Source organism: Macaca fascicularis, chromosome 2, assembly GCF_037993035.2.
Source record: "Macaca fascicularis isolate 582-1 chromosome 2, T2T-MFA8v1.1".
NCBI lineage: Eukaryota > Metazoa > Chordata > Mammalia > Primates > Cercopithecidae > Macaca > Macaca fascicularis.
In genome coordinates, this window is record NC_088376.1 from 97,169,627 (window position 1) to 97,193,614 (window position 23,988).

Genomic DNA, 23,988 nt, shown 5'->3' on the forward strand with positions numbered 1-23,988 from the left:
CTAAAAATATATATAGTAAAATAAACAGCAAGAAAGTTACAAGGGTACACTTTTCCATTTAACACAAATGCAAGCAGTAACGGAAGAATTGAACAAAAAAACCAAAAAGCATAGAAAACAAATAGCAAAATGGCAGAAGTATGTTCTTCCTTATCAGTAATTACATTAAATATAAGTGTATTAAGTTCTCTAATCAAAAGACAGAGATTGGCAGAGTAAAGAATATGTAATAATGGGTTAAATATGATAGTATAAAAATACAGTATAAACTAAATACAATAAAAACCCAAATGTGGTTTTTTTGGTTGTTGTTTGTTTTGAGATGGAGACTCGTTCTGTCACCAGGCTGGAGTGCAATGGCGCGATCTCAGCTTACTGCAACATCCACCTCCCAGGTTCAAGTGATTCTCCTGCCTCAGCCTTCTGAGTAGCTGGGACTACAGGCGCATGCCAGCATGCCCAGCTAATTTTTGTATCTTTAGTAGCGACGGGGTTTCATCATGTTGGCCAGGATGGTCTCGATCTCCTGACCTTGTGATCTGCCCAGCTCAGCCTCTCAAAGTGCTGGGATTACAGGCACGAGCCACCGCACTGGCCAATGTCCTTTTTTTTTAAAGGATGTTTTTCAAAGGAAAAAGAAACTAAGAAAAAAATTACATACAAAAAAGGCTAGAATGAAATAGAATGTTAATAGGGGTTATTTCTGAACTGTGAGTTTATTATGATTTTAGTTTACATCTGTATACTTTCTTATGTTTTCTAGTTTAGTAGAATAATGAACATTATTTTTATCATTAGAAAAATATATTAATTACAAAAATGCTACCATTATATATACCGCGATACGCAGTGGTATCATAGACCTCATCTAACTTGTCTAATAGCCTAAATTAAATCTATTTCCAGAAATTTCCCCATATTTACTAGTTTTGTGCCATTTTCCAATAGAAATTCATCTTATTAGGTACTGATAATTATAAGGGACCATGAAACAGAAATCTTTGAGTTATCAAAGAAGTATTTAAATGTATACTTAGAAGTGACAGCCAACATATTTAATACGTCATACTGCATGAGCACTGCATCAGTGAAACCTGATATGGGTCATAGTACTGGAGGTAGAGTCTTGGGGCTCTCTATTGACTCAGGAGTTCCCCTATAGTTGATGGATCATAGAAAGGCCCTAGGGCTAAGGTTAAGGGAAATAAGGAGACAGAGGGCTCACAGTAGCAGGTGTTTACTTACCAGAATGGAAGTGAAGTGTTTGAACATTTTAACAATTAGTACCATTGTACTGGTACATAACAGCTGAAGTGGTTAATCAGGAAGCTAAGCATTCAAAATTATCACCTCTGGGCTGGGTCCAGTGCTCATGCCTGTAATCCAAGCACTTTGGGAAGCTGAGGCAGGTGGTCACCTGAGGTCAGGAGTTTGAGACCAGCCTGGTCAACATGGTGAAACCCTGTCTCTACTAAAAATACAAAAATTTGCTGGGCATGGTAGCGTGTCTGTAGTCCCAGCTTCTCAGGAGGCTGAGGCAGGAGAACTGCTTGAACTCGGGAGGTGGAGGTTGCAGGGAATCGAGATCACACCACTGCACTCCAGTCTGGAAGACAGAGTGAGACTCCATCTCAAAAGATAAATAAATAAAATAAAATAATAACCTCTAATACGTATGACTACATTTAGAGTTTGCCCTAAAGAAAAGCCCCACACATCAGCCACTATATAGAGCCTTGGTTGTTACCTCTGTATGGGCAATCCTATAGTGACAGCCCAGGGCCAGCTCTAGTCCCCCTCCAAAAGCCATGCCTTGGATTGCTGCCACCACAGGCTTCACATTTCTCTGTATTTCATCTACTACATGTCCCAGTGTTAAGCCAAATGTCCTAGGAGCACTGAAGCCATGAATATCAGCACCTAAGGGCACAAAGACAAGGAGAAAACAGAGTTGAGAAATACATGGGCATTGTTATATAGCAATAAGTTACCTGATACTCTTTAAAAATTTTTTTAATTTCTTTTATTTATTTCTTAATTTTTTTTTAAGAGTTCCTGATGACTCTTAAAAAGTCTCAGACCTCTTTGGGCCCTTACACTTCATCCTTGGCTGAGATCAAGTATATTGGAGAATGTAGAATGCTATGAGAGAAAATCCTCAAATCTTTACCAGAAATTCTGTAATTTTCTAAAATCTATCTTTCCATATAGTAAGTAGTAATTCTATCTTTAAAAAAATTAAGAATCTCAGAAAAGGGGAATAGAGATTCTCCTCCAAAGATCATTATTCTGAGATTGAGTCAGCCCCTCTCATTTTCGTATATGTGATATTGTTAATCAACCCTATTCACAGCAACTTAGCTTCATATCTTTGTTAAGGGCATGAGTCATTACAATATCAAATATCAGGGTAACATATATACATATTTATGAGTTATATGTTAGTCAATCAGCTTAGAATTATGTTTTTGTAATAGATTTTTATCTTCAATAAAAATAATATTTATTGGCCGGGTGTGGTGGCTCATGCCTGTAATCCCAGCACTTTGGGAGGCTGAGGCGGGCAGATCACTTGAGGTCTGGAGTTTGAGACCATCCTGGCTAACATGGTGAAACCCCGTCTCTACTAAAACATACAAAAAATTAGCTGGGCGTGGTGGCGGGTGTCTGTAGTCCCAGCTTCTCAGGGGGCTGAGGCAGGAGAATGGTGTGAACCCGGGAACCAGAGCTTGCAGTGAGCCAAGATTGCATCACGGCCCTCCAGCCTGAGTGACAGAGAAAGACTCCGTCTCAAAAAAATAAATAAATAAAATAAAAATAATATTTATTGCTTTTCCTGATTATAAAAATAACATATATTATGGAAAACTTGAAAACCACACAAAATTAAAAAGAACATGAAGATCACCCTAAATATCACCATACAGCCATAATTTAATATTTTGGGGAATTCTTAGTTTTTTTCCACATGAGTGAGTGGGCATTACCACCTGAGCTCTGCCTTCTGTCAGATTAGTAGTGGCATTAAATTCTCACAGGAGCGTGAACCCTATTGTGAACTGCATAAGTAAGGGATCTAGGTTGTGCTCTCCTTATGAGAATCTAATGCCTGATGATCTGAGGTGAAACAGTTTCATCCCCGAACCATCCCTGCCCCCCTACTCTCCCAGGACTGCACCCCCACCCCCTACCCCTGTCCATGGAAAAACTGTCTTCCATGAAACCAGTCCCTGGTACCAAAAAGGTTGAGGACAGCTGATTTAGAGCATACTGTAAAATCATTTTTATATTTTCCTATTTTCATATAATATTATACATAGTAAGCTTTTTTCCTACAGCATTATCTATTCCTTGAAAACACTAGGCCAAGCATGGTGGCTCACACCTGTAATCCCAGCACTGTGGGAGGCCGAGGTGGGTGAATCAAGAGGTTGGGAGATCGAGACCATCCTGGCAAACACAGTGAAACCCTGTCTCTACTAAAAATACCAAAAAAATTAGCCAGGTGTGGTGGCGAGCACCTATAGTCCCAGCTACTCAGGAGGCTGAGGCAGGAGAATGGAGGAACCTGGGAGCCAGAGCTTACAGTGAGCCGAGATTGCGCCACTGCACTTCAGGCTGGGTGACAGAGCAAGACTCCATCTAAAAAAAAATTAAAATTAAAATTAAAAAAAAAACAACCCCGTTGGGCACACCCAAGATGGCCGAATAGGAACAGCTCCAGCCTCCAGCTCCCAGTGTGAGTGACACAGAAGACAGATGATTTCTGCATTTTCAACTGAGGTACCAGGTTCATCTCAATGGGGAGTGCCGGACAATCAGTGCTAGTCAGCTGGTGCAGCCCGACCAGTGAGAGCTGAAGAAATCGCCTCACCTAGAAAGTGCAAGGGGGAAGGGAATCTCTTTGCCTAGCCAAGGGAAACTGAGACACACAACACCTGGAAAATTGGGTAACTCCTACCCTGATACTGCGCTTTACCAAGGGTCTTAGCAAATGGCACACCAAGAGATTATATCCCACACCTGGCCCGGAGGGTCCCACACCTACGAAGCCTCCCTCATTGCTAGCACAGAAATCTGAGATCTAACTGCAAGGTGGCAGCAAGGCTGGGGGAGGGGCACCCACCATTGCTGAGGCCCAAGTAGGTAAACAAAGCCACTGGGAAGCTCGAATTGGGTGGAGCCCACTGCAGCACAAGGAGGTCGGCCTGCCTCTGTAGACTACTCCTCTGGGGACAGGGCATAGCTAAACAAAAAGCAGCAGAAACCTCAGCAGAGGTAAATGCCCCTGTCTGATAGCTTTGAAGAGAGCAGTGGATCTCCCAGCATGGAGGTTGAGATCTAAGAACGGACAGACTGCCTGCTCAAGTGGGTCCCTGACCCCTGAGTAGCCTAACTGAGAGACATCCCCCACTAGGTACAGACTGACACCTCACACCTCACACGGTGGGGTACACCCCTGAGATGAAGCTTCCAGAACAAGAATGAGACAGCAACACTCGCTGTTCAGCAATATTCTATCTTCTGCAGCCTCCACTGCTGATACCCAGGCAAACAGGGTCTGGAGTGGACCTCAAGCAAACTCCAACAGACCAACAGCTGAGGGTCCTGACTGTCAGAAGGAAAACTAACAAACAGAAACGACACCCACACCAAAACCCCATCAGTACATCACCATCATCAAAGACCAAAGGTAGATAAAACAACAAAGATGGGGAAAAAGCAGTGCAGAAAAGTTGGAAATTCAAAAAATCAGAGCACATCTCCCCCCTCCAAAGGAACGCAGCTCATCGCCAGCAACGGAACAAAGCTGGACGGAGAATGACTTTGACGAGTTGAGAGAAGAAGGCTTCAGTCAATCAAACTTCTCAGAGCTAAAGGAGGAACTACGTAACCAGTGCAAAGAAACTAAAAACCTTCAAAAAAGAATGGATGAATGGATAATTAGAATAACCAATGCAGAGAAGACCTTAAAAGAACTGATAGAGATGAAAACCATAACATGAGAAATACATGACAAATGCACAAGCTTCAGTAACTGAGTCGATCAACTGGAAGAAAGAGTATCAGCGATTGAAGACTAAATGAATGAAACAAAACAAGAACAGAAGTGTGGAGAAAAAAGAGTAAAAAGAAATGAACAAAGCCTCCAAGAAATATGGGATTATGTGAAAAGACCAAATCTACGTCTGATTGGTGTGCCTGAAAGTGACGGGGAAAATGGAACCAAGTTGGAAAACACTCTGCAGCATATCATTCAGGAGAACTTCCCCAACCTAGTAAGGCAGGCCAACATTCAAATTCAGGAAATACAGAGAATGCCACAAAGATACTCCTCAAGAAGAGCAACTCCAAGACACATAATTGTCAGATTCATCAAAGTTGAAATGAAGGAAAAAATGTTAAGGGCAGCCAGACAGAAAGGTCGGGTTACCCACAAAGGGAAGCCCATCAGACTAACAGCAGATCTCTCAGCAGAAACTCTCCAAGCCAGAAGAGAGTGGGGGCCAATATTCAACATTCTTAAAGAAAAGAATTTTAAACCCAGAATTTCATATCCAGCCAAACTAAGTTTCATAAGTGAGGGAGAAATAAAATCCTTTACAGACAAGCAAATGCTTAGAGATTTTGTCACCACCAGGCCTGCCCTATGAGAGATCCTGAAAGAAGCACTAAACATGGAAAGGAACAATAGGTACCAGCCATTGCAAAAACATGTCAAAATGTAAAGTCCATCGATGCTAGGAAGAAACTGTATCAACTAGCGAGGAAAATAACCAGCTAATATCATAATGACAGGATCAAGTTCACACATACCAATATTAACTTTAAATGTAAATGGACTAAATGGTCCAATTAAAAGACACAGGCTGGCAAATTGGATAAAGAGTCAAGACCCATCAGTTTACTATATTCAGGAGACCCATCTCACATGCAGACACACATAGGCTCAAAATAAAGGGATGGAGGAACATCTACCAAGCAAATGGAAAACAAACAAACAAACAAAAAAAGCAGGCACTGCAATCCTAGTCTCTGATAAAACAGACTTTAAACCATCAAAGATCAAAAGAGACAAAGAAGGCCATTACATAATGGTAAAGGGATCAATTCATCAGCAAGAGCTAACTATCCTAAATATATATGCACCCAATACAGGAGCACCCAGATTCATAAAGCAAGTCCTTAGAGGCTTACAAAGAGACTTAGACTCCCATACAATAATAATGGGAGACTTTAACACCCCACTGTCAACGTTAGATAGATCAACGAGACAGAAAGTTAACAAGGATATCCAGGAATTGAACTCAACTCTGCACCAAGCAGACCTAATAGACATCTACAGAACTCTCCACCCCAAATCAACAGAATATACACTCTTCTCAGCACCACATTACACTTATTCCAAAACTGACCACATAGTTGGAAGTAAAGCACTCCTCAGCAAATGTAAAAGAACAGAAATTATAACAAACTGTCTCTCAGACCACAGTGCAACTAAACTAGAACTCAGGACTAAGAAACTCAATCAAAACTGCTCAACTACATGGAAACTGAACAACCTGCTCCTGAATGACTACTGGGTACATCACGAAATGAAGGCAGAAATAAAGATGTTCTTTGAAACCAATGAGAACAAAGACACAACATACCAGAATCTCTGGGATACATTTAAAGCAGTGTGTAGAGGGAAATTTATAGCACTAAATGCCCACAAGAGAAAGCAGGAAAGATCTAAAATTGACACCCTAACATCACAATTAAAAGAACTAGAGAAGCAAGAGCAAACACATTCAAAAGCTAGCAGAAGGCAAGAAATAACTAAGATCATAGCAGAACTGAGGGAGATAGAGACACAAAAAACCCTCCAAAAAATCAATGAATCCAGGAGTTGGTTTTTTGAAAAGATCAACCAAATTGATAGACCACTAGCAAGACTAATAAAGAAGAAAAGAGAGAAGAATCAAATAGACGCAATAAAAAATGATAAAGGGGATATCACCACCGACCCCACAGAAATACAAACTACCATCAGAGAATACTATAAACACCTCTACGCAAATAAACTAGAAAACCTAGAAGAAATGGATAATTTCCTGGACACTTACAGTACCCCACGACTAAACCAGGAAGAAGTTGAATCCCTGAATAGATGAATAGCAGGCTCTGGAATTGAGGCAACAATTAATAGCCTACCAACCAAAAAAAATCCAGGACCAGATGGATTCACAGCCAAATTCTACCAGAGGTACAAGGAGGAGTTGGTACCATTCCTTCTGAAACTATTCCAATCAACAGAAAAAGAGGGAATCCTCCCTAACTCATTTTACGAGGCCAACATCATCCTGATACCAGAGCCTGACAGAGATACAACAAAGAAAGACAATTTTAGACCAATATCCCTGATGAACATCAATGCAAAAATCCTCAAGAAAATACTGGCAAACCAAATCCGCAGCACATCAAAAAGCGTATCCACCATGATCAAGTGGGCTTCATCCCTGGGATGCAAGGCTGGTTCAACATACACAAATCAATAAACATAATCCAGCATATAAACAGAACCAAAGACAAAAACCAAATGATTATCTCAATAGATGCAGAAAAGGCCTTTGACAAAATTCAACAGCCCTTCATGCTAAAAACTCTCAATAAATTCGGTATTGATGGAACGTATCTCAAAATAATAAGAGCTATTTATGACAAACCCACAGCCAATATCATACTGAATGGGCAAAAAACTGGAAGCATTCCCTTTGAAAACTGGCAGAAGACAGGGATGCCCTCACTCACCACTCCTATTCAACATAGTGTTGGAAGTTCTGGCTAGGGCAATCAGGCAAGAGAAAGAAATCAAGGGTATTCAGTTAGGAAAAGAAGAAGTCAAACTGTCCCTGTTTGCAGATGACATGATTGTATATTTAGAAAAGCCCATCGTCTCAGCCCAAAATCTCCTTAAGCTGATAAGCAATTTCAGCAAAGTCTCAGGATACAAAATCAACGTGCAAAAATCACAAGCATTCTTATACACCAGTAACAGACAAACAGAGAGCCAAATCAGGAATGAACTTCCATTCACAATAGCTTCAAAGAGAATAAAATACCTAGGAATCCAACTTACAAGGGATGTAATGGACCTCTTCAAGGAGAACTACAAACCACTGCTCAGTGAAATAAAAGAGGACACAAACAAATGGAAGAACATACCATGCTCATGGATAGGAAGAATCAATATCGTGAAAATGGCCATACTGCCCAAGGTAATTTATAGATTCAATGCCATCCCCATTAAGATACCAATGACTTTCTTCACAGAATTGGAAAAACTGCTTTTAAAGTTCATATTGAACCAAAAAAGAGCCCACATTGCCAAGACAATCCTAAGCAAAAAGAACAAAGCTGGAGGCATCATGCTACCTGACTTCAAACTATACTACAAGGTTACAGTAAACAAAACAGCATGGTACTGGTACCAAAACAGAGATATAGACCAATGGAACAGAACAGAGTCCTCAGAAATAATACCACACATCTACAGCCATCTGATCTTTGACAAACCTGAGAAAAACAAGAAATGGGGAAAGGATTCCCTATTTAATAAATGGTGCTGGGAAAATTGGCTAGCCATAAGTAGAAAGCTGAAACTGGATCCTTTCCTTACTCCTTATATGAAAATTAATTCAAGATGGATTAGAGACTTAAATGTTAGACCTAATACCATAAAAACCCTAGAAGAAAACCTAGGTAATACCATTCAGGACATAGGCATGGGCAAGGACTTCATGTGTAAAACACCAACAGCAATGGCAACAAAAGCCAAAATTGACAAATGGGATCTAATTAAACTAAAGAGCTTCTGCACAGCAAAAGAAACTACTATCAGAGTGAACAGGCAACCTACAGAATGGGAGAAAATTATTACAATCTACTCTTCTGACAAAGTGCTAATATCCAGAACCTATAAAGAACTCAATCAAATCTACAAGAAAAAAACAAACAACCTCATCAAAAAGTGGGCAAAGGATATGAACAGACACTTCTCAAAAGAAGACATTCATACAGCCAACAGACACATGAAAAAATGCTCATCATCACTGGCCATCAGAGAAATGCAAATCAAAACCACAATGAGATACCATCTCACACCAGTTAGAATGGCAATCATTAAAAAATCAGGAAACAACAGGTGCTGGAGAGGATGTGGAGAAATAGGAACACTTTTACACTGTTGGTGGGACGGTAAATTAGTTCAACCACTGTGGAAAACAGTGTGGCGATTCCTCAAGGATCTAGAACTAGAAATACCATTTGACCCAGCCATCCCATTACCGGGGATACACCCAAAGGATTATAAGTCATGCTGCTATAAAGACACATGCACACATATGTTTATTGCGGCACTATTCACAATAGCAAAGACTTGGAATCAACCCAAATGTCCATCAGTGACAGACTGGATTAAGAAAATGTGGCACATATACACCATGGAATACTATGCAGCCATAAAAAAGGATGAGTTTGTGTCCTTTGTAGGGACGTGGATGCAGCTGGAAACCATCATTCTCAGCAAACTATCGCAAGAACAGAAAACCAAATACCGCATGTTCTCACTCATAGGTGGGAATTGAACAATGAGATCACTTTGACACAGGAAGGGGAGCATCACACACCGGGTCCTATTGTGGGGTGGGGGTAGGGGGAGGGATAGCATTAGGAGCTACACCTAATGTAAATGATGAGTTAATGGGTGAAGCACATCAACATGGCACATGTATACATATGTAACAAACCTGCACGTCGTACACATGTTCCCTAGAACTTAAAGTATAAAAAAAAAAAACAAAAAAAAAAACCCACTAAGCTTGGTACAAGTTTTAAAAATTAATTATTTTATATCTAGCCTATTCATCTTTTTTTCTCTTTTTGCTACCTGTTCCTCATCTAGCAGTGATCCACGAGTTATGCTTTTTTCTTACCAATTCATTATATTTCACTCTCTAGTACAGTGTTTTGTTTTGTGTTTTCAATTCCTTTTGGTTCTAGAGAAACAAAATCAATTTCAATCTAAGTCTCAAGCCTATCATTCCTGTAGCTTTAGATTGAGATGGTTTTTTAGATAATAACAGAAATAAACAGTTATTGGATAAATGCATCAAGCACTGTGCTAAGCAGTTTCATATACTGTCTCATTTAATTTTCATAACACCTAAGTAAAGCAGCATAACAATTCCCATTTTACAGGTAAGGAAGTTAATGCTTTGAGGCAAGTGACTACTTCAGACATATGACTAATAACTTGTGGAATAGGGATTTAAACTTAGGTAATTTGACTACAAACCCCACATTCTTAAAAGCTATACTATATTCTTCTACTTATAGCAGAAGGTTAGTATCCCAATTTTTGGAAAACCAAAGCACAGTGTAGTGATTTCACTTTTTAATTATTTCCAGCACACCAAAATCCAATTAACTTTGGGATATTGATTTTATATCCAGCAAAACAGCTCAATTTTCTTATGAATTCTAACAATTTTAATAGATTATTTTGATTTTCTACAAACATTATTGTATCTTCTGAATAATTAGTTTTGTTCCTTCTTTTTCATTCCTTATACCTTTTCTTTCTTTTACTAGCTTTACTGGGTTATCAAAAACCTTGAATACAATGCAAAAGAAATGGTGAGAGCAGTCAGCTTTGTCTTGTTCCTTTCTCATAAGGAAAGCTTTCAATTCGCCATTTTGTTGGTTTCCTGTAGATTTTTCAAAATGGATACCTTTTGCCTGATTACGGCATTTTCTTTATGTACCTCATTTACTAAGAATGTTTCTTCGTAATGCACGTCAAATGTTACAGAATGTTTTTTTCTACATCTCGACATAATCATATAATTTTTCTTTTTAATCTTTAATGGGATGAATTTCATTAATCTAGTGTTCAACCAATCTGATATTTCTAGGACAAAAGTGATATATTATACTTTTTATATGTTGTTAGAGTCAGCTTCACAATACACTAAGATTATTTAAAATTATTTTTATAGATTCAGGGGGTACATGTACAGGTTTGTTACACAGATATATTGCATAATGGTGAGGTTTGGGTTTTTGGTGTGCCTATCACCCAAACAGTGAACGCTGTGTCACTTGGTAACTTTTCAACCCTCACCCCAACCTCCTTGCCCTTTTGAAGGTGCCTGTGTATATTATTTCCCTCTGTATGTCCATGTGTTCCCATTGTTTAGCTCTCCCTTTATTTCCCTGACAGTTATTCCTTCATAATAGCTCCCACTTATAAGTGAGAATATGTGGTATTTGATTTTCTATTTCTGAGCTATTTTACTTAGGATAATGGCCTAAGTAAAGACGTAATATCATTCTTTTTTATGGCCGTGTAGTATGCTATGGTTTTCTTTATCTAATCAACCATTGATAGACTCTTGGGTTGATTCCATGACTTTGCTATCATTAACAGTGCTGTGATAAACATATGAGTATAGTTATCTTTTGATATAATAATTTATGTTCCTTTGGATGGATCTCCAGTAGTTGGATTGCTGGGTCAAATGATAGTTCTGTTTTTAATTCTTTGAGAAATCTCCATACTGTTTTTCCATAAAGGTTGTACCAATTTCCATTCCAAATAACAGTGTATAAGCATTCCCTTTTCTCTGTATCCTTGCCAACATGTTCTTGTTTTACTTTTTAATAGTAGCCACTCCAAGTGGTGTGAGATATCTCATTGCAGTTTTGATTTACATTTCTCTGATGATTTGTGATGTTGAGAATTTTTTCAGGTTTATTGGCCACTTGTGTGTCTTGTTTTGGCAAATGTATATGTCCTATGTGTACTTCAAAAAAAATTTTTAAGTATATATAATCAAAAGACAATGTCCACTTTTTAATGGGGTAAATTGGTTTTTCCTTGCTGAGTTGTTTGAGTTCCTTATAGATTCTGGATATTAGTCCTTTGTCAGATGCATAGTTCGCAAATATTTTCTCCCATTCTGTAGGTTGTCTGTTTACTCTGCTGATTATTTCTTTTGCTGTGCAGAAGCTCTTAGTTTAATTAAGTCGCATTCGTCTATTTTTGTTTTTGTTGCATTTGAGGCCTTAGTCAAAAGTTATTTGCCTAGGCCAACGTCCAAAAGAGTTTTTCCTAAGTATTCATCCAGGTATTTTTTTGATTTCAGATCTTACACTTAAATCTTTAATCCATCTTGAATTAATTTTTGTATATGGTGTAAGATAGGGGTCCAGCTTCATTCTTCTGCATATGGCTCTCCAATTTTCCCAGCACCATTTACTGAATAGCATGTCCCTTCCCATTGCATATTTTTGTTGACTTGGAATGGAATACTATGCAGCCATAAAAAGGGATGAGATCATGTCCTCTGCAGGGACATGGATGAAGCTGGAAGCCATCATCCTCAGCAAACTAACACAGGAACAGAAAACCAAATACTGCATGTTCTCACTGATAAGTGGGAGTTGAACATTAGGAACACATGGACACAGAGAGGGGAACAACACACACCAGGGCCTGTTGGGGGGTTGGGAGGTGAAGGGGGGGAACTTAGAGGACAGGTCAATAGGTGCAGCAAACCACCATGCACATGTATACCTAAGTAACAAATCTGCACGTTCTGTACATATATCCCATTTTTTAAAAAGAAATAATAATAATAATAAAAGGATTGGTACCAATTTGTCTTTGAATGTCTGGCAGAATTCTGCTGTGAATTCATCTGGTCCTGGACTTTTTCTTAGTTGGTAATTTACTGATCTGTTCTGGGTATATAATTCTTCCTGATTTAAGCTAGAAGGGTTGCATTTTTTCAGGAATTTATCCATCTCTTCTAGGTTTTCTAGTTTATGTATGTAAAAGTGTTCATAGTAGCCTTGTATTTCAGTGGTGTCAACTGTAATATCTCCTGTTTCATTTCTTCATGAGGTTATTTGGATTTTCTCTCTTCTTGGTTAATCTTACTAATGGTCTATCATTTTTTTAAATCTTTTCAAAGAACCAGCTTTTTGTTTCATTTATCTTTCATATATTTTTGGGGGGTTGGTTCCACTTCATGTAGTTCTGCTCTGATCGTGGTTACTTCTTTTCTTCTGCTGGGTTTGGGTTTGGTTTGTTCTTGTTTCTCTAGTTCCTTGAGGCATTGTGACCTTACAACGTCAGTTTGTGCTCTTTCAGTCTTTTTGATACAGGCATTTAGGGATATGAACTTTCCTCTTAGCATTGCCTTTGCTGTATCCCAGAGGTATTGATATGTTGTATCATTATTGTCATTCAGTTCAAAAAATGTTTTCATTTCCATCTTTTGTTTTTGACCCAATGACCATTCAGGAGCAGGTTATTTAATTTCCATATATTTGCATGGTTGAAGGTTCCTTTTAGAGTTGATTCCCTGTTTTATTCCACTGCGGTCTGAGAGAGTGCTTGATATAATTTCAATTTCCTTAAATGTACTGAGGCTCATTTTGTGGCCTATAATACGGTCTATCTTGGAGAAAGTTCTATGCACAGTTGAATAGAATGTGTATTCTGTGGTTGTTGGATGAAATGTTCTGTGTAAATCTGTTAAGTCCATTTGTTCCAAAGTATAGTTTGAATCCATTGTTTCTTTGTTGACTTTCTGTCTTGATGACCTGTCTAGTGCTGTAAGTGGAGTACTGAAGTCCCCCACTATTATTGTGTTGCTGTCTATCTCATTTCTTAGGTCTATTAGTAATTGTTTTATAAATTTAGGAGCTCCAGTGTTAGATGCACATATGTTTAGGATTGTGACATCTTCCTGTTGGACAATGCCTTTTACCATTATATCATGTCCCTCTTTGTCTCTTTTAACAGCTGTTGCTTTAAAGTTTGTTTTGTCTGATATAAGAATAGCTACCCCTGCTTGCTTTTAGTATCCATTTGCATGAAATGCCTTTTTCCACCCCTTTAAGTTTATGTAAGTGCTTATGTGTTAGGTGAGTCTCCTGAAAGCAGCGGATAGTTGGTTGGTGAGTTCTTATCCATCCTGCAGTTCTGGATATCTCAAGTGGAGTATTTAGGCCATTTACATTCAATGTTAGTATTGAGATGTGAGGTACCGTTGCCTTCATCATGCTATTTGTCACCTGTGTACCTTGGTTTCTTTGGTGTTTTGTTTTTTGCTTTTTAACTTGTATTTTTGTTTTATAGGTCCCGTGTAATTTATGTTTTAAAGAGGTTCTATTTTGATGTGTTTCCAGGATTTGTTTCAAGATTCAGAGCTCCTTTTAGCAGTTCTTACAGTGGTGGCTTGGTAATGGTGAATTCCCTCAGCATTTGTTTGTCTGAAAAAGACTGTATCTTTCCTTCATATAGGATGCTTAGTTTTGCTGAATAAAAAATTCTTGACTGACAATTGTTTTGTTTGATGGGGCTGCAGATAGAGAGCCCCATACCCTTCTAGCTTGTAAGGTTTCTGCTGACAAACCTGCTGTTAATATGATAGGTTTTCCTTTATAGGTTACTTGCTACTTTTGTCTCACATCTCTTAAGACTCTTTCCTTTGTCTTAACTTTAGATAACCTGAAGACAATATGCCCAGGTGATGAACTTTTTGCGATGAATTTCCCAGGTGTTCTTTGTGCTTCTTGTATTTAGATGTCTAGATTTCTAGCAAGCCCAGGCAAGTTTTCCTCAATTATTCCCCCAAATACATTTTCCAAACTTCTAGATTTCTGTTCTTCCTCCATGACACTCATTATTCTTAGGTTTGGTTGTTTAACATAATCCAAAACTTCTTGGAGGCTTTGTTCATATTTTCTTATTCTTTTTTGTCTTGTTGGATTGGATTAATTCAAAGACCTTGTCTTCAAGCTCTGAATTTCTTCCTTCTACTTGCTCAATTCTATTGCTGAGACTTTCCAGAGCATTTTGCATTTCTATAAGTGCATCCAGTGTTTCCTGAATTTTTGATTGTTTTTTCTTCATGCTATCCATTTCCTTGAATATTTCTCCCTTCACTTCTTGTATTGTTTTTTTTTGTATTTCCTTGCATTGGGCTTTACCTTTCTCTGGTGCCTCCCTGATCAGCTTAATAACTAACCTCCTGAATTCTTTTTCAGGTAAATCAGGGATTTCTTCTTCGTTTGGATCCATTGCTGGTGAGTTAATGTGATTTTGGGGTGTGTTACAGAGCCTTGTTTTGTCATATTACCAGAGTTGGTTTTCTGGTTCCTTTTCATTAGGGTAGTCTCTGTCAGAGGGAAGGTCTAGGGCTGAAGGCTGTTGTTCAGATTCTTTTGTCCCATGGGGTGTTCTCTTGATGTAGTATTCTCCCCCTTTTCCTACAGATGTGGCTTCCTGAGAGCTGAGCTGGAGATTGTCGTCACTCTTCTGGATTTAGCCACCCAGAAAATCTACCAGGCTCTGGGCTGGTATTGGGGGTTGTCTGCACAGAGTCCTGTGATGTGAACTGTCTGTGGACATCCCTCAGCCAAGGATACCAGCACCTGTTCTGGTGGAGGTGGCAGGGGGGGTGAAACGGACTCTGTGAGGGTTCTTAGCTTCGGTGGTTTGATGCTCTATTTTTGTGCTGGTTGGCCTCCTGCTGGGAGGTGGCACTTTCCAGAGAGCATCAGCTGTGGTATTATGGAGAGGAACCGGTAGTGGATGGGGCCCTAGAACTCCCAAGAGTATATGCCCTTTGTCTTCAGCTACCAGGGTAGAAAAGGAAGGCCCATCAGGTGGGGGCAGAGCTAGGCGTGTCTGAGCTGAGACTCTCCTTAGGCGGGTCTTTCTGTGGCTGCTGTGGGGGATTGAGGTGAGATTCCCCGGTCACTGGAGTCATGTACCTAAAAGGATTATGGCTGCCTCTGCTGAGTCATGTAGGTTGTAAGGGAAGTGGAGGAAAGTTGGCAGTCTCAGGCCTCACCCAGCTCCCACACAATCCAAGAGCCGGTCTCACTCCCCATATAACAGCACCAAGTCTGTTTCCAGGCAGTGGGCAAGCAGGGCTAACAACTTGCCCCAGGCTACCCACCTCTAAGCTGCATAAAGGCTTTAGTTTTTCCCCTGCCTGTGGAGTCTGCACTCCAGATTCACACCCTCCCCCAAGTTCTGGCCAGGAGGCTTCTAGACTAGTTCAAATTGTTACAAAATTCAGCTGGAGACTTCCTTCTCTCTGTGGTGTTTTCCCCAAGACTCTGGCCACCCTCTGAAATGATCTCTATGATGTCAGGCAGGAACAGCCTGCTTAGGGACCCAGCAAGCTCCGAGGGCCTTTCCCGCTGCATCCTCTACCCCTGTATTTCATAAGGCTCTCTAAATTGACTCAGCTCCAGGTAAGGTAAGGATGTTCTCCCACAAACTAGACCTTCAGTTTCCCCAGTGGGGGTGTGTGTTCGGGAATGGAGGATCTCCCTTTCCCATTTCTGCAGTTTGGGCACTCACAGTATTTGGGATGTATCCTGTGTCCTGCAGGAGCAGTCTGCTTCTTTCAGAGGGTCTGTGGGTCCTCTTGGGATTCCTGATTTATTCCTGTAGTCATTCTGGAGCTAAAATTCACAATGTGAGCCTCTGCATGCTGCTCTGTCCATCCAAGTCAGAGCTGCAATCTAGTCCTGCCTCCCGTCCACCATGATGATCCTTAATCCTCATTATTATTATTTTTGTCTCAATCTCATTCAGTTCTGCTCAGATCTTTATTTCTTTTCTTCTGCTAGCTCTGGGTTTGGTTTGTTCTTGTTTTTCCAGTTCCTTGAGGTGCAACATCAGGTTGCAACTTTAAGATCTTTCTATATTTTAAAAAAATTTCTGCCTTGATTTCCTCATTTACCTAATGAACATTCAGGAGCAAGTTGTTTAGTTCCCATATATTTGTAGAGTTTTGAGAGTTCCTCTTGCTACTGATTTCTACTTTTATTCCACTATAATATGAAAAGATATTTGATGTGATTTAGATTTTTTTGAATTTGTTGAGATTTATGGCCAAACATATGATTTATTTTGGAGAATGTTCTATGCACAGAATGTCCCATGCACAAATGAGAAAAATGTGTATTTTGCAGTTGTTGCATAGAATGTTCTATAAATGTCTATTAGGTCCACTTGGTCTAAAGTCTAGTTTAAGTCCATAGTTTATTTGCTGATTTTCTGCCTTAATCATTGTCTAGTGCTGTCAGTGGGGTTTTGAAGTCTTCCCTTATTATTGTATTGCTGTGTATCTCTTTTCTTAGGTTAAGTAGTATTTGTTTTATAAATCTGGGTTGTCCATTTTGGGATGCATATATTTTTAAGATACCTTCTTCTTGTATTGAACCCTTTATCATTATATAATAAATTATTGTTGTTGATTTAAAATCTGCTTTATCTAACATAAGTATAGCTACTACTGCTCATTTTTGTTTTCTGTTTGCATGATGTATCTTTTTCCACTCCTTTGAGTTTATGTGTGTCTTTACCAAAGGGTGTCACTTGTGGGCAGAAAACGATTAGTTTCTTTTTTTTTTTAATCCAATTTGCCAGTCTATATCTTTAAGTGGAGTATTTAGGCCATTTATGTTCAAGGTTAATATTGATATATGAGGTTTTGTTCCCGTCATAATGTTATTACCTAGTTGCTTTGTTGTCTCAATTTACACTAAGATTTTTATATCTACATTTATAAATGAAATTAGCCTGTAATTTTTCTTTTCCATACTGTCCTTGTCAGGTGTTAGTATCAAGGGTATGCTGCCTCAAGAAATGAGTTGGGAAGTGTACTGAGTTGAATAGTGTTCACCCAGAAGCTGTGAGTGTGACATTTGGAAATAAGGTCTTTGCAGATGTCATCAAATTAAGATAAGGTCATGCTGGGTTAGGGTAGGCCTATTGAAGATCAGGAAAATTTAGACGTGGAGGAAAGGAAGCCATGTGATTAAAGTGAGACTGGAGTGATGCATCCATAGGCCAAGGATTCCTAACAACCATAAGAAGCTAGAAGAGGCAAGGAATGACTCTTCCCTAAAGAAAATAGAGGAAGAATGACCCTGCTGATATCATGATTACAAACTTCTATCCTCCAGAGCTATGAGAGAATAGATTTCTGTTGTTTTTAGCCATTTAGTTTGTGGCAATTTGTTATGGTGCTCTAGGAAACTAATAGAGAAAGTGTCCCCACTTTTTTGATTCTCTAAAATGTTTATGTAAAATTGGAATATTTTCCTTGACTTTACAGTAGACCTTGCCAATGGAGTCTTCTGGGTCAAGTATTTACTTGGTGAGATTTTTGATTACTGATTGAATTTCTTTAACGATTACAGAACTATTTGGGTTTTCTATTTCTTCTTGAGTTAATTTTGGGAAGTCATTTTTTACATGTTCATAATATTTTCATTATCTTTCTTTTTTCACTGTTATGATAACTTTGATTTATCTTGCATTTTACAGAAGTCTATGAATGATTTTTAAAAAGCACCTCCTTACCTCATATCACGTTTCTCTTGACAGGTGTTAAAGTAGGCTATAAGTATGTCAACAGCTTGAGCATCAGTGTCTTGCAAGGATTTCAGACCAACCAACCACTAGCCAAAGAACTTGGCAGCTTTTTAATCTTGTTTTTAATACAATGGTATATCCACTCTGATGGCAAACCAGTCTAGCCACATCTCTACAACATGCTTTGAAAAATCAGTGATTAGCAAATTAGTTAGCTTTGGCACAGAGCTGTGCTCGCTTGCCCATGACAGTCTGAAAGCCGGTTTTGATACTGGCAATAGAACATCTAGAATGACAAGTTTCACACTGTAGGAAATAAGAGTTGCATGTCCTTCTGCAGGATTGTGTCCAGTGATCTGCATGTGTGACAAACAACACATTCCTTGATAAACCTTCGTAAGACATTTTCTATATGTTTCTGTTGGAATCTTCCTTTACAAGTTGCTTATTACCACCTATAGAACCACTTGTACCCAATTCAGCCAACAAAAATGCAAGTGTGCTGATGATGTAATAGTTTACAGATATCTGTAAAGTTGACAAAAGAAGTTTTCTTGGTTCCTACTCGGACCACCTGCGGAGGTTTCATAATGAATTTCTTTTTCTCCCCAGCAACCGTATCTGAATTCTTTTCCCTTATGATGTTGAACACATGATTCAGCAGCTCCTCTTACGTGTAGTCTCCTTCTGAGCCTACCCAAGCAGGGCCTGTCTGATTACTGAATGAGATACCATCATCTTTTTTGCTGTCTTCATCTTCTAGAGCTTCATCTTTTTCTAGTATTTCATCCTCATCTGGGTACTTGACAGTCTTCTTTTTCTTGCCAAGCATAATGTCAAGGTCATGCTCTGGTTCAGCTGGTCTTTGAACATCACTTACAATCTTAAGATCCTTTACATCTTCTTCAGCGTCATCAACATCAAACATCTTTTTTGTTTTTTTCTTTTTTCTTTTGATTAAAGAAGTTCTAGTCATCTAGATCATCAGAAGCATCTTTTTTCCTACTGTCCTCATCATCAGCTTCCAAATTTTTGTCCTCAGTTGGCTCTGGCTCCAGACTTTTGTTTCTGAAGGCTGCATTTCCTCATTGGGTATCCCCTTCCTCATCTAACATAAAAGGCTTCTTCTTCATCTTTTCTTCTTGCTCATAGTAGGATCAAAAATCATCTTGCCCCCAGACATGGATGCGGCTCCAGTGGGCTCAGCATGGACGAGATGTCAGACAGGTCACCCCCAGGCCCCGCAGCAGTGCTGCTCCTGCCAATACCTCTCCCACCACTGCACTAGGCTCTTGCATCAGACAAAGGGCCATTATCTTTCTTAAAGGCTATAGTATCTGCAATGATATCCCTTTCATCATTCTTCATATGCATTGTTTGTGCCTTATTTTCTCCTTCAATCTCTCCAGAGTTTGTGAATTGTATTAGTCTCAAAAAACTGACATTGTTGTTCCTCTTGATTCAAATGTTTTCTATTTCATTAATTTCTCCTCTTTATTATTTCCTTTCTTCTACTTGATTAGGGTATATTTTACTGTTAGTCAGTTCCTTTATATAAATACTTAACTCATTACATTTCAGCCTTTTTTCTTTTCTAATATATATTTTTAAAGCTATAAATTTCTTGGTAAGTTTTATTTGAGCTGCATCCCTCAAGTTTTATATTATGTTTGCATTGCCATTCAGTTCCCAATTTTTTCTAAATTCCATTATTTCTGTTTTTACTCAGAGGATATTGGAAATTAACTTCCAAACATATGAGAATTACTAGTTATATTTTGTTATTGATTTCTAGCTTAATTGCATTATTGTCAGATAATATATTCTTAATGAAATTTATTTAAATAAGATTTTATAATTCAGTATCTAGTCAATTTTTGTAAATGTTCCAGATGTATTTCAGAAGAATCTATATTCTCCCATTTTGGGGTGCATTGTTCTATGTACATGCATTAAGCCAAGTTTCATAATCCCTAATACTTTTTTAGAAGAATAATTTTTTCTGCCTCCGAACTCTAATTGTATTCTCTCATCTACCTTCTTTCTTACAAAGAAATATCAAGTTCTTTATCATTCTGATCACTCTTTCCATGCATCATTGTCATCATCTTGGGTGCCAAACCTTAAGTTTCCAAATAGTGAGTAAGCTATTTAATAACTGGTTAAGGTTTGGGACATTATATTAATCTCTTCCAGGCTCAAAATATCTTCTTACCTGTAAATGAGGATTGTAGGACTAACTGAGAATTAAAATAGAATGTGTTTAAAAATACTATTACTTTTATTATTATTAATAAATAACCTACATGGTACTAGCACATAACAGGCAAGATAAATGGTAATATTATAATGATTCACATTTTTATATTTATTTATTGCCATGATTCTAACATCTGTGTCTTTTCAGGCTACCATTAACACACATTAAATTTCTCTGGCTACAGTAAGGTTGAATAGGCCCCCATATCCATGTGACTTTTGTTAAAGGGTATAATGTATTCATTAAGGAAAAGATGCCATATATACCATTGAATAAATCACCATTTCAAAATACTTTTGCCATATTTTGTCAATAATTTTGCATCTTCACACAATAACCCAATAAAACAGTGCCATTGACACTGAGATGGGTGACTACCAGAAGAAAAATGAATTATATTATAAGACTCTGTGTGAATTAAACAGTAACGTTTATTGACCATCTTCTGTGTATAGGTACTGTAGTAGAGGCTTTCAGATATGTTATCTCATTTAATGTCACAAAAACCCCTTAAAATAGATATTATTGTTCCTACTTTATAGATAGAGAAATTGAGGTTCAGGAGGTTAAAGAGATTTGCCCAAGCCCATATGTGGTGGAGATACATGCAATGCAGGTATATATCAGTAAGTGTATAACAGCCATCAAGTCTGGAACTAAATATACTCTAAAACCCCAATCCACTATAAAAGAGACTAAGCCCAAAGTCTTCTCTGGGTCTCTCTTGTAATTCCAGTCCCTTTCTCCACAATGTTTCTCATTCTCACTCAAGTCTGTCATTTCCATTACCTACACTAAGTTATTACTCACAAGCACAGCTAATGTAGTATTGGTCTCAGTCTGTGGTTGGATTCCAGAGATAGTGGGAAAGGGTTAGACTTAAGTTACCTGCAGAAAATTTGCCCTCTGCTCCACAAATCACAATGGCTTTTATTGTATGGTCTATTACAGCTTTCTGTAGTCCTTCTTTTACATCACGGAGTACGGCCGTACTAAAAGAAAACAAAATACACTAACTAAATTAGTCAGAATTAAATTCCTACCATTCAGAGTGTTTTCCTTTCCTAACAATGAAAAATTAAACACACACATAATGGATAAGAACTACAGATACTTCTCAATAAAGCTTCCAACAAATAATATATGTGTCTACTATGACTATTATGTTTGTTCTACAAATAATATATGTGCCTATGATTAATTAAGCACTGAACAGATTAAATTAATCCACTTTTTAAAACTGTAATTTTCCTGCCCTGTGCTTTCACTTTGACCACTTAAAATTGGCACCAACCAATTTAAAAATATTATTACATGGCTTCCATATACTGTACAAGGAGTTATCCAATACTTGTACATAATTTATCATGTAAGGTGCACTAAGATGAGTGCTGTAACAAAGGTACAAAGAAAAAGTGATGTTGAAGTCGAGAAGGGTGAAATGACTTTCAATTTTTCATATTGGTAAAATATAAGAAAATTAAATGAGAAACAGTCTAGGAGCTGTGGCAGGGGCTGTGAGTTACCTCAAATATCCATTCCTCTCCGTCTTCTTCATAGTATTAAAACACCTGGTTTTTACTTGAATATACGTGATATGGTTTTGGCTCTTAATCCCCACCAAAACTTCATTTTGAATTGCAATCCCCACATATCAGGGAAAGATCTGGCGGGAGGTGACTGGATCATACCAATGGTTTGCCCCATGCTGTTGTTCTGTGAGGGAATTCTCAGGAGATCTAGTGGTTTATAAGTGGCAGTCTCCCCTGCACTCACGCCTCTCTCCTGCCACCTTGTGAAGAAGGTACTTGCTTCTCCTTTGCCTTCCGCCATGATTGTAAGTTTCCCCAGGCTTCCCCAGCCATGTGGAACTGGCAGTCAATTAAACCTCCCTCCTTTATAAATTACCCAATCTTGGGTATGTCTTTATAGCAATCTGAAAATGAAAATGGACTAATACAAAAATATGGTTGCCCAAAATAAAGACTACATTTTCCAGCCTGCTTTACAGTAAGGTCTGCACAAGGAACTAAGTTCTAGCCAATGGGATGGAAGCATATTTGGTATGTGCAACTTTTGGGAAGAGTTCTGAAAGATTTGGGTATGCTTTTCCCTTTTTCTTTCCTCCCTACTCCTGGCACCAATGATGGTTAGATCAGGAGCAGCCAGCTTGGATCAGGAGACAGAAGCTATGTATTGAGGATGGTAGAGCAAGAGATAGACAGAATAAATAATTGAGGCCCTTGTTGATTGTGGAGCAGCTGTATCATTCCAGGACACTGCCGCGAGAGAAATTAGCTTTTTATTGTCTAATTTACTATTATCTTGAGTATTCTGTCAGTGACAGCCAAGCATAATCTTAGATAAGAGATAAAAGCAAGATCGTGGAAAGATAGGGCATGTAGCAGATTTTGCCAAGTTTTAGTATATGAGGAAGTAATCCACAAAAGAGATAGCTAAAACCAAGACTGAATGAGTCTACCAATGGAAAAGAGAGCTGAGGGCAGATCCTCTGGATATATCTTCATTTAAGAAGTGGGAGAAGCTCAGCAGCGTGATTCAGCAAGTGAGCTCAAAGTCACAAAGACCAAGAGAGAAAATTTGTGAAGAAGGAGGGGATTAATAAATACCAAGCAACCGAAGAGAATCTAGGGCAAGTGGTGAGGAACTGCTTAAAAGAAAAATCACAGAACCAGATTCCAATCAGTTTTGCCTTGGAATTCCAAGTATTCTGGGTAAAATCTCTGTTCTTTAGTATACAGGGTTAAAAATAAATTTTAAAACAAAACAAACAATAACAAACTTCTGTAAAGGCCAAATTGTTAAGACCAATAACTATGAGCTAAAAACCCAAGCAATAAAAAGGATACTTGCCCTTGTATATAATGGTTCCCTTTCACCTAATTACTTTTCACCTCTTAACCTAGATGAAACCAGACAAACCCTCTTGCCTTCAGCTGGTTAATTAGAAGCCAAATCTGATCACGAAAAGCAAATTCAGAACCATTATATAATAAAAAAATTCAAAAGGCACACATTTCCTTCTGAATAAACAATGCCTACAAAACTAGCCAAAATTAGCTCAATCAGTGCCACTGAGGAGAAGAAACCAGCTTTTCCTATTTCAACCAATCTTCCTTTTTTATTTATGCTCATAATTTTGCAAATATCAGAAACAGGAAAAAAATGAAAATAGCTATAACAGATACACACTTTACTAGATTCAGGCTGACAGAGAGAGTCACAGCAATGTAAAGGCCGCAGAGGTTAC

The 23,988-nt window shown here is 38.4% G+C and overlaps 1 protein-coding gene and 1 pseudogene across 5 annotated transcripts in view; both read right to left on the reverse strand.

Annotated features, from left to right (window-relative positions):
• The window catches only part of EHHADH (enoyl-CoA hydratase and 3-hydroxyacyl CoA dehydrogenase), a 70,453-nt gene that overhangs the window by 43,727 nt on the left and 2,738 nt on the right, over positions 1-23,988 (reverse strand). For 2 of the 5 annotated variants that reach the window (XM_074031584.1, XM_005546587.4), the window contains exons 2-3: positions 21,606-21,709; positions 1,748-1,920 (exon numbers count right to left, since the gene is read on the reverse strand). Coding sequence is in view for 3 of the 5 variants with exons in the window: in XM_005546587.4 (XP_005546644.2) it covers positions 1,748-1,920; positions 21,606-21,709 (277 nt within the window). In the remaining 2 variants the exon portion in view is untranslated. The remainder of the gene's footprint in view (positions 1-1,747; positions 1,921-21,605; positions 21,710-23,988) is intronic. The other 3 variants (XM_074031585.1, XM_045386529.2, XM_045386527.2) reach the window with 2 other exon arrangements.
• Positions 18,547-19,780, reverse strand: LOC141409657 (eukaryotic translation initiation factor 2 subunit 2 pseudogene; annotated as a pseudogene).